The sequence below is a fragment of the Narcine bancroftii genome, chromosome 2, assembly GCF_036971445.1.
Source record: "Narcine bancroftii isolate sNarBan1 chromosome 2, sNarBan1.hap1, whole genome shotgun sequence".
Lineage (NCBI taxonomy): Eukaryota > Metazoa > Chordata > Chondrichthyes > Torpediniformes > Narcinidae > Narcine > Narcine bancroftii.
This window is the reverse complement of record NC_091470.1, coordinates 107892234-107904256: the sequence shown is the minus strand read 5'-3', so window position 1 is coordinate 107904256 and position 12023 is coordinate 107892234. Positions and strand designations below refer to the sequence as shown.

The 12023-nt window shown below is 41.7% G+C and overlaps 1 protein-coding gene across 4 annotated transcripts in view; it reads right to left on the bottom strand.

The window, feature by feature from the left end:
* Window positions 1–531: 531 nt before the first annotated feature.
* The window catches only part of LOC138754108 (rho-related BTB domain-containing protein 2-like), a 79121-nt gene continuing 67629 nt past the window's right edge, over window positions 532–12023 (bottom strand). For 3 of the 4 annotated variants that reach the window (XM_069917931.1, XM_069917932.1, XM_069917933.1), the window contains one exon: window positions 6019–8518. In XM_069917931.1, coding sequence (XP_069774032.1) covers window positions 8325–8518 — 194 coding nt within the window. In that variant the 3' untranslated portion in view covers window positions 6019–8324. Of the gene's footprint in view, window positions 2109–6018; window positions 8519–12023 lie in introns of those variants that run through there. The other variant, XR_011351568.1, reaches the window with a different exon arrangement.

The following is a 12023-nucleotide window of genomic DNA, read 5'->3' as shown; positions in this document are numbered from 1 at the left end:
TGGGAATATGTGGAGAATAGATGCAGGTGTATCAGAGCCGGTACCACCAGGCTTAAGGAACAGCTTCTTCCCACGGGCAGCGAGAATGCTGAATGACTGAAGGAACTGCTTAGGAGATGCTCATATTTCTGAAACAATATATATATATGAATGCTTGTCCTACATGTGAATTGTTTGTCTGTATGTGTGTTATGTCTGCATGTTTTGCACCGAGGACGAGAGAACGCTGCTTTGTTGAGTTGTAATCAGATGACAATAAACGTGACAATATTTAGTTTAATGGCGATATTGAATTCCTTTCAACCAATTCAATTAAAAGTTGGTTGCTCTCACAGATAAATGATTCCACATTGCCTGTTTTGTCTCAACACCCAAGATGGTTCTTAACCCACATTGCATTGCAATTAGCACCAACTAGCCAGAAGGTTTTGCAAACATTGATACAACCTGAGGTCCCCAAAAGGACACCCATCACACCAGAGTCAGTAAAAGTGATCAGCAGGAAGACACAGAACTGACAGCAAGATCCAGAGTTAGTTTCTTTTTTAATTGATGAACATTACATGTGCTACATAATTCCACTTCCTAGTTCTCTGTTCAACAATACATAAGCAACACCAAACCAGTACAAAAATATTTCTTCGCAATGAAAATATCTAACAGCAATTTTCAATTCAAGATAAGAAAAGACAATACATTAATTCATCTTGTTACTACATTTAGCAGTCACCTTACATTAAAATATCCAGTTCTAAGAGCTGAGCATTCTTTGTGGACCAGGTATCTAGAATTTCAGAATTATTTAAAGACCTGTCAGTGGAAAAACAACTGACAAAAATATGAGGGAGAATAACCTCCATTGGGAAATTAGAGATGTTTTTTTTAACAACCTGCTCTCCTCCAGCCCTGGGCCCATAGAACTTCCTCATCTTCATCATCATTGATTGGCATGTCTTCAGCTCTCAGGGCACTAAGCTCTGGAATTCCAATTCCAAAATCTGTCCTCTGCCGTCCTTCAAATCTTCCTGTGACCCGATCTCTTGGCCACCTGTCCTCGGACCTCCTAATGTCCCTAGGTTTCATATTCTGTTTGCCAGCCCTCCACACGATGCTTTTCCCTCCCCAAGTCAGGAAGCTGTGCAAATTGCTCTTGCCCAATTTCACCCTCAATCGAGATTGACAGAAGCATAAAATTGACTGTTTCTGGGATTTCCTGGCTTGGCCAGTTAGGTTAAAATATGCTCCTCAAGGACTTCCTCAATTCAGAATTTCTTATTTCCTGTGAAATTTTTCATCTGTAAACCAAGTATCTAATTTTTGTCTAATCTGTTTAAAGGGAATGTACAGGACAATTTCTTTTCCCCATACAGACTGCTGGTGTCTGGAAGGGGCTGCTAGGAGTACTGGTGGAAGCAGATACAATAATGGCATTTAAACAGTTTCTAGATAGATACATTAACGTGGATAGGAACAGAGGAAGTAGGAACAGGAGTAGGCCAAAAATGGCCCATCGAGCCTGCTCCGCCATTCAATACGATCATGGCTGATCTAATTTATGACCTAACTCCACCTACCTGCCTTCTCCCCATATCCCCTAATTCCTCTAAAATGTAAAAATTTATCTAACCAAATTTTATTTATGTTTAATGAGGCAGCCTCAACCACTTCCCTGGTAAGAGAATTCCAAACATTCACTACTCTCTGGGAAAAACTATTTTTCCTCATCTCTGTCCTAAATCTACTCCCCCGAATCTTGAGACTGTGTCCTCTTGTTTTAGTTTCCCCGGCTAGCTCAAAAAACCTTCCTACATCTATCCTATCCATACCCTTCATAATCCTATATGTTTCTATAAGATCTCTTCTCATTCTTCTGAACTCGAGCAAATACAATCCTAGGCGATTTAATCTTTCATCATAAGTCAAAGTGTATGCAGCAGAAATTTAATTTAATTGGACAACATGTTCACCACAGACACATGAGGCAAAGGGCCTATTTCTGTCCTCTATAGTTCTAGGTTCTACCATATATGCCAGCATATAGGAATATCCGAAACTTAAAATTTACCTCAGAATCGAGTCGTCTTATACACTGGATCTAAAATCTCAACCTGGGGACAGTGAAAAAAAATTCATACATTAAAGAAGGTCTCAAGCCAAAAATGTTGGTTATATATCCTTATCTTTGCTGTATAGAGTACACAGTTTGACCTACTGAGTTTCTCCAGCAATTGTTTTCACTTCAACTACAGTTTGCAGACTTTCATGCTTTACCGCAGTTGCTAAAATCTATGTTGGACACCTGGTGGAGGAAGATCATTACTGCAGAGATGTCTGCAATATTAAGCTGGAAGTGCCATCTATTTTGGGCATACATTGTGTTTGATGTCAGGTTTCTCCCTTGAACATATCAGTAGATCTGTGCTAGCTCTTTGAAAGCACCAGCCAATTATTCTCTCTCACCTGTTCCTCCCTCCAGTTCTTTAAATAATCCGAGTGAAATACGACGCTGTGATTACAATCAAAAGACAAAAATGCTGGAGGAACTCAGCAGGTCTCACAGCATCCGTAGGAGATAAAAAAATATATTACCGTTGTTTGGGCCTGGTCTTTTTTTAAAATTATTTCTTGAGGAAAGGATCAGGTTCGATATAGATGCTCCCCTACTTACAATGGTCTGACTTTCAAATTTTCAAAGATGCAATGGTACGATAGTGTGACCTCAATATTTACTTTCATGTTCTAAGTTAAAGTAAAGTAATCGCAAGCATCATTGATTTTTCCAATAAACGTTAATTATTCCTTTAAGGTGAATTCTTTGTAGCCTCCTTGTGGAATCACTTCTTTTTGTTTCATCAGAAATCTTGCAGGGACTGATACAGCAATCTTGGGAGAGAGCTGGGCAGTGGGATCAGTGTGGGGACTGATTCAGCGCTGTCGGGAGAGAGCGGGGCAGTGGGAGGACTGATACATCACTGTTGGTATTATACAAGGTGTACCTGAAATAATCAAGATTAATGATGGATATGTCGGAAAGTTACCCCATCGTAGGTTGAGGAGCACCTGTATATCTTTACCTCCTATGCTACTGCAGTACTGGCTGGGTTCCTCAGCATTTCTTTGTTCTGACTTTAAATACTCTTGTACAGTTTCACTCTTCCAAAAGGCAGTGAAACCCTTTAATAATGTTACAGCAACTGAGGTTAAATCTCTTATAAAAATGGTTTTCAGTAATCCTATCAACCAGAATTTTGGAAACTGGTTATGTTATTGTGTGCAAAATTTGCAATGACGAGATCCCTGACGTTTGATGGTAATACACAGACATCTTGCTCTGTGACTAAGAAAGAGTGTGTTAGATTGTGAGCTGCATATTTGTGAAAAGTTAGCTGGTGTGGGCTTTCCATCAAAGATAGAAAGGTGAACCAAGTCAAAGCCCAGAGTATGTCCGACTGCAGTAGAGAAGTGGTTATCTGACAGTCAGTGGCCATGTCTTCCCAATACTGGCGATACCAACGTCTTCTTCACAAATGTTCATGGAGATGTGGAACTCTCCCAACCCAACCAGCAGGTGTTAGATTGTTGGTAAGCAATGTTTTGTGCAATATATCCGAATGAGGGGATAAATAAACCAAAATCTATCTGAAGGAGACTCTGGGTGGCCCTCTCCCATTCCTGTTGCCTGCAAGTGCGATGTATCAAATGTTGTTATCTACAGTAAATGACTCATGCTAATTATAGAATAACAGATTATAATTTATCACAATACCATGGTGAAGCACGTGGCAACCTTTTAAAGTACAATTGTTATTGTGCAAATCATTAACAAGCAGAAAAGTAACTGCCCCAGTTGTTTTGAGAACCAAAAATGCAAACACTCAGGGGTAAATTTGATCCTAATTTGTTGGGTGAAAAACGATGAGATTAGGTATTTTTCAGTGACTTTAAGTGATGTAAAATTAGAACAGATGCCATACTGGAGACATGCCTGATTTAGTCCATTCTTTGATGCATGGCTATGAAAAAAGCTGCCCCAATTTTGACCGTACTTACATTTCTGCTAAATGTAGCAGGCATCATTCATACTTGTCATCTCTTCTATATGTCCTTTTTCTGTATTATGTCATAGCTGTCCTGGGCCTCACCATGCCTCTGGATCTGGGAGGGCGTTGAGAGGATGGGTCTGGACCTGTGCAACCCCTACTCACCTAAATCCATTCACGCACACGCTGTTCCTTTCTGAGGAGTGGGAAATACTCGTATCAAACCCCACAAACTGACTGAAAGGAACCATCACCATCCTATGGGATGGAGATCCAGAAGAAGTTGTCATATTCTAAAATTGCCTATTAATTGCTCCATTGTATTTTTTAAATATCAGTTAATAGAATTCAACTCAAATATTTAGTGGCAGTAATAATAAATTGCAAAGTTTTTATTTAATGCAATGTTATTTTGAAATTTCAATCATGGATGTGGTCTACAAGTGGATTTTTCCCTTGGCAGATTCATCAAAGGAGTGAAGCAAAGATCTGAAGGATCAAACAGGACCCTAGCTACCTGCTGAAAGGAAAACACTCTCTAGAAAGCATGCACACCATTTATTTCCGCACACCACCTTCAGAACATTTGAAACAATGATCAACAGCATCATCTCCTGCAACTTCCCTTGTCATTAATTAATACTATTCCAAAACCATCAGAAGACCCAGTCTCCCATTAATATTCTTCCCGTGTTTGCTGCCTCTCCACTTCATTTTATTTTTGAGCTGACCTTTGCTGATGTAGTGCTTTTTTTTTTGCAGCCTGATCTTTATACACCTCCCAGCAGTTAATTAATTTCCAAGTTTCTTAAAAAGGGGTTTGCCAGCTTAGAGTATCCTCCGTCCAAGAGAATTGTACATATCTCTGTTGTTCCCCACCTTCCCTTCTAGGCAATGCTCCAAATGAATTGACCAGTCCTATAAATTTTTGCAGCACTGAAGGAAGGGGATTTGGAGCTACGTGAGCCCTAAAAGAGCTCCATGTGCTTGACTCTTTTCTCACCCCTCTGCAGCATTTTAATTTCCCATTCTAAGCACGCACTATTGTAAAGTTGCAACTCAATCAGACACCTTTTCATTCAACGAACTCTAAGTCAGCGTCACACATGCAGGCAAAGATCCTCATTATTTCTCCTCTGATTCTTTTGGAAATTATCTCAGATCCCCTGGTTACTGAGCTAATACTTTTACTGATTTAGGGGCCTCCACCTTTTTGGACATGCAGCACGGTAACAGGTCATTTTGGACCACAAGTCGGTGCCGCCCAATTTACACCCAATGAACTTACACCCACCCCCCCACCCGAGGAAAACACACGCTGACATGGCGAGAATGTACAAACTCCTTACAGACAGCGAAGGAATCAAACCCTTTTCCCAATTGCTGGCGCCGTAAAGGCGTTGTGCTAGTTGCTATACCAACTGAGTTGCCCCTATGCCAACCTAATCCTCGGGAAATAATCCTTTACGTACTTTTTTCATTGATAATTCAATAATCACACTGCATTGTGCCAAATTTTTTAAAAAACCCACTGTAAGACCGTAAGATAGAGAAGCAGAAGTAGGCCATTTGATCTGTTGAATATGCTCCGCCATTCCATCATGGGCTGATCCATTCTCCCACTAAGCCCCACTTCCCAGCTTTCTCCCCCGTAACCTTTGATATCAGACAGCAAACTATTTGACCAGTGACAGATCTCCATTATGTAACTTCAGTTTGTTGTGTTCTCATTGATCTGTATGTGCAGTAAGTAAAATTATCCACTTGGAGACTAATCTCATTTCATTGCTTCTTATTGAAATTCCATTTGGTGAGTTCCAAATTCAATCACAATTCTGATCAGGAAACAGCTAACATTTCTGGCTAATGAATTTTCAGTAGAACCGTGTTTGAATTTTGATGGACCAATTAACCCCTAATATTCTACCTTAACAATGAGCAACTTTTCAACTACAAATTGGCACATTCCACAACATGGTTAGAGAGAGAGAGAGAGAGAGAGAGAGAGAGAGAGAGAGAGAGAGAGAGAGGGAGAGAGAGAGAGAGGGAGAGAGAGAGAGAGAGGTTTAAACCACATTTACACAAGAATTCTACTTTATTTATACAAGGTCCACAAAAGAGAAAACCTATCAATTACAACATTTAAAATATCTTCACATTTCTCTGGCCTTTCAACTAAATTACTGTCCCATTAAACTGGCCAAAACAAAGTTCTATTTCCTTAAAGCAATTTCTTACTAAATTCTCAACAAGCAATAAAGTCAACATTTTATCTTTTCAAAAGTCTACAGAGCTTTATATTCCTACAGCAAATGAGAAATTGAAGGGACCAAGGCCTCACAGTGCAGAATCTCTGCAGGTACAATATGAAATTTTCACCACTCAAAAGGACTTCTGTCGGTAAAATTACAACACCATCACACTGGGTTGATTGGGAGATTGAAGACCCATAAAATGGCTGCACTGAGCTCAGAGGTGCAGACGTATTTCACAAAACGTAACAGACACTTGAACTTGCTTTGACTAAATTATCACTTGGTCTTGATGCCAAACTGCCTTTTTTGGGACCACCTTCTGCAAAGGGGTCTCATCTCGTGGCTGAATGACCAAAATGCTTATTTCATTCACCTGATTTTGAATCAATCCATTGAACACACTCTGCTAATGACCTTTTGGTGCATAATATCTTGGATAATGTGGGTGCCACTCAAAGGCCACAGCGCCAAGGATTATGTCCAATGCAAGCACATGATCCCTGGGTCTGCCTGGCAGCAAATCAAATGGCACATAGGTGCAATGTGTTAGATCACCTGCAGCCATCAATTATTGGTTTGCAAGTTGAAAATGTCTACAGTCTTCTGCTTAAATCACTGAAATTATAGATTATACGACATTTCCTGTCAGAAGCTAAAGGAATGAAGATGGGTAAAAACATTAACATTTTTCAGCCTCCATTCCAGTTCCTTTGACTTTGCAAATGTAGAATGCCCCTGAAACAAGCCAGTACTCATTAAGCAATGCTGAATGCATGTGACTGCACAACAATTGCATGAAAATAATCCAGCTACACTCTTCCTTTGTAGCTAATGTGATCCTGGTTCAGCCTTCCCTCCCATGGTTGTTCTATTGATTTAGTGCAGTTCAGTCAAAACAGAGCAGTAGAAAAACTGCAATTCTTTTTAGTAAAATATCACAATTTTAAAATTATCACAGGCAAAAAACATTTTAACCCACTATAATTGTAAATCACTGGAGTATTGCAAGGAAAAATATTCTATGTTTAGTTATAATCCCATATCACCTCATTTCGCAATCAAAGTGAGACATAGGGTTGTACATAAATTTCACACCCCTCATGCACTGCTTTGCAAACCTGCGACTTACATGTAAAGTAGAAAAGGAACAGCATTGTTCCTGATTCAGGTCTATTTGCTAATAAATTATTTTTCTTAATATCTGAATATAAAATATGTACGTTTCGTACACAAGCTCAGTGTGAAAATGAGGAAGCAATACATCCAGGGATTGCTTTTCAAATCAACTGTTTAAGTTCAAGTAAAAAAAAATAAGCCCGGTATATTCCTCAATTTTCAAGAAATGAAACCCTGATTTATTAAAAGTAGGTATTAAGTGTGAATATGAACTCAGCAGGAGCATCCTGTTTGTACCCTTATATGATTTCTGGAATATATAACAATTTTAATCAACCTGGCTCAGCCGCAGTAAGATCCATGCAAGGAAAAGTACCATGCTTTCTAGAACTGAACCATTGTGCTAGTCAACCACACCCATGTCAGCAACAAGTTTTAATAAATGTCACCAGTTACTGCTTAACGGACTAACATCTCTCACTCACGTGCCGCAGTCTGAAACAATCGATGCAGCAATAAAGGGTGTGTGTGTGTGTGTGTGTGTGTGTGTGTGTGTGTGTGTGTGTGTGTGTGTGAATGAGTGAGAGAGAGAGAGCGAGCGTGAGTGGGAGACTATGTGTGTGTGAGCATGTGAGAGAGAGAGCGCATGCGTGAGAGAGAGATTTCATGCATGTGTGTGTGTATATATAATATATATGCATAAATCAGAGAGTGAGAGAAGTTAGTGCTGACTGTTAGGAAATTTAAAAAAAACTCACTTTGATTGCCATGATCTAGCCACACTGCAGTGCTCTGTTTGCTGGTCATTAAAACCTGGTAAGCGTTTGGCTGACTTGGAAGAAGGCCTTCAAACTGCTGGATGCTGGAATAACTGTTTGTTTAAAACAAAGGTTCTCTGATCCACGCCATGACTTCAAATGACAGTGGAGGAGGAGGAGGCTGCAGATGGTGGGCTTGTATTCCAGAAGAACCATTTGCGCTTTAACTGACGTTTCTGACACAGGTAGTCCTCCTTATCACGCTCTCTCCTTGCTCGCTGATAGTGATCATCTTCTTTGAGGAACCAGACAGGAGGCCAACGGTGCTTCTCAAAGTAATCCTGGTTTTCTGAAAAAGCACATCAGTTAAATTGTTAGTAACATACAGGATTCCTGCTTTCTTCCTCTGTACTTGAATAGATTTCTCTGGCATGATTCTGACCGTGCACTAATTTTCTCTGTACACTGCACCATATACTTGCCACTATATCCTGTACAACGTATTGTAACAATATTGCCAACACTGTTGTTTTATTTATTTTTTTATGATGAACGATCTGCAGAATGCATTGACTTGCCTGGATAGCAGACAAAACAAAGCTTTTTGCTGCACCTTGGTACACATGACAACAAACATTTCAATCAACTAATCAATTGTGGGGCTAAGTGAGCAGTTTCAGTATGTCTACATTAATTTTTTTAAATTTAGGCATACAGCACGGTAACAGGCCCTTCTGACCCATGAGCCTGTGCCACCCAAATAACTCAATTGACCTACAACCTCCTGTTTATTTTGGGAGGGTGGGAGGACACTGGAGCACCCGGAAGAAATGCACATTGACACAGGGAGAACATACAAATTCTTTACAGACAGTGCCGAATTCGAATCCGGGTCGCTGGCGCTATAACAGTGATGCACTAATCAGTACGCTAACTGTGTCGCCCCATTGACTAGCGATTTCCCCAAGCTGAGCCAATTGTCATCATTTTGAGCGAGAGCGAGAGAGCGCGAGAGATGGAGGGAGAGTGAGAGATGGAGGGAGAGTGAGAGATGGAGGGAGACCGGGCAATGGAGAGAGAGAGATGTCGATGGAGAGAGATGGGGCAGAGAGATAGTGATAGAGAGAGAGAGAGTGGGCAGAGATAGATAAAGAGAGAAAGAAGGATCAAGAGAGAGAGTGGGACAGAGAGAGAGAGAGAGTGGGACAGAGAGAGAGTGGGATGGAGAGAGAGAGAGTGGGATGGAGAGAGAGAGAGTGGGACAGAGAGAGAGAGAGTGGGACGGAGAGAGAGAGAGTGGGACGGAGAGAGAGAGTGGGACAGAGAGAGAGAGAGTGGGACGGAGAGAGAGTGGGACGGAGAGAGAGTGGGACGGAGATAGAGAGAGTGGGACGGAGAGAGAGAGAGTGGGACGGAGAGAGAGAGAGTGGGATGGAGAGAGAGAGTGGGAAGGAGAGTGACAGAGAGGGAGAGTGACAGAGCGAGAGAGAATCAGAGAGAGAGAGACGCAGAGAGAGAGACGCAGAGAGAGAGACGCAGAGAGAGAGACGCAGAGAGAGAGACGCAGAGAGAGAGACGCAGAGAGAGAGACGCAGAGAGAGACGCAGAGAGAGAGAGAGAAAGACAAACACAGAGACGCAGAGAGAGATACAGAGAGACAGAGAGAGAGAGAGAAAGACAGAGAGAGAGTCAGAGAGAGAGAGAGACAGAGAGAGACACACACAGAGACGCAGAGAGAGACGTAGAGAAAGAGAGACACACACAGAGAGACAGAGAGAGAGAGAGACACACACACACACAGAGAAATACAGAGAGATGGAGACAGAGAGAGACACACAGAGACAGAGAGAGACAGAGAGAGAGAGAGTTGGAGAGAGAATGGATGGAAAGGTGTTCTGAGAAACAAACTGAGCATTGGTGGAGAGAGAAGAGTGAACATGAAATCATAGAGGGAACAGTTTTTTTTGATTGACAATATGGACGAGTTTGCCTGCTTGCAGTGGGCATGGAATCAGAAAGTGAGGGCAGAGATTAGGGTAGAAGGACAAAAGCAAGATGCCTTGTGCTCTGAGGTGGAGAGGAAGAACAGGCAGGGAACAAAACATAAAGGTAGCCAGTTAGAGGATTTAAAATGTGTCTATTTCAACTCTAGGAGTATTAGGAATAAAGGGGATGAACTTAGAGCATGGATCAGTACGTGGAACTATGACATTGTGGCCGTTACTGAAACTTAGCTAGGGGAAAGGCAAGGTTGGTTGATGCAGATACCTGGGTTTATGCATTTTAAAAAGAATTCGATGAGATGTAGAAAAGTGGTGGGGGAGGGGGGAGTAGCATTACTAGTCAGGGATAATACCATGGCTACAGAAAGGGAGGACACTGCAGAGGGAGCGTTTACTGAGTCGGTGTTGCTGGAAGTCAAAATAAGAAGGGAGCTATCACTGAGCTAGGTGTAGTCCATAGGTCCCCAATAGCCCTTGGAACACCAAGGAGCAGATAAGCAGGCAGATTTTGGAATGGTGCGGGAAATACAGGGTTGTAGTAATGGGTGATTTCAAGTTCCTAATATTGATGACATCTGCTGACTGCGAGGAATAGATGGGGCTGAATTTATCAGGCGTGACACAGTATGTGAACCGACCGACTAGAGGAGAGGCCACACTGGATTTGGTTCTGGGGAATAAACCTGGTCAGATGGGGGAGCATTTTGGTGAGAGTGACTACAACTCCTTTAGCTCCAACATAGCTATGGAAAAGGACAAAAACAGTCAAACTGTGAAAGTGCTTAACTGGGGAAGGGCTAATTATGAAGGAATGAGGCAGGAATTAGCGAGAATAAATTGGAAATAGAAGTTTAAGGGTGAAAGCACAGCGGACCACTTGTGCAGAGTTCAGGATAGGTTTGTTCCACTGGGACAAGGAAAAGATGGGAGGAAAAGGGATCTGTGGATGATGAAACAGGTCAGGCAATAGTCAAGAGGAATAAGGAAGCATACATTAGATATAGAAAACAGGAAACAAAAAGGGCTCATGAGAAGTATACGGTAGCTAGAAAGGAGCTTAAGAAAGTACTTAAGAGAGTTCGGAGGGCATGAGAAGGCCTTGGCATGTAAAATTAAGGAGAACCCCAAGGCGTTCTATGCATATGTGAACAACAGAATGATGATGAGAATGAAGGTGGGACTGCTAGGGATAAGGGAGGCAACGTGTCTGGAGGCAAAGGAAGTTGGGGAGGACCTAAATGAATGCTTTGCGTCAGTATTCATAAGAGAAAAGGATCTTGATAATGGTGAGGTCAAAATTGAACAGGCCCGTGTGCTGGACAATGTGGAGATTAAGGAAGCAGAAGTGTTGGATCTTCTTAAAAACATCATGATTGATAAGCCCCTGGGGCCGGACACAATATACCCCTGGCTACTATGAGAAGTGAGAGAAGAGATAGCTGGGGCAGTAGCTATGATCTTTGAATCCACATATCCTTCAAAGTCGCCACACAGGTTGATAGGATAGTTAAGGAGGCCTATGGGATGCTGGACTTCATTAATGGGGGGAATGAATTCAGGAGTAGAGAGGTCATGTTACAAATCTTTGGTAAAACCACACTTAGAATATTATGTTCAGTTCTGGTCACCTCATTACAGGAAGGATATGGAAGCTATGGAGAGGGTGTGGAGGAGATTTACTAGGATATCACCTGGGTTGGGAAACAAGTCATGAAGCAAGGTTCGCAGAGTTGAGACTTTTCACTTTGAAGTGTAGAAGGATGAGAGGAGACTTAATAGAGGTCCACAAGATTATGAGAGGCATAGATTGGGTGGACAACCAGCATCTGTTTCCCAGGGCAGGATCAGCTA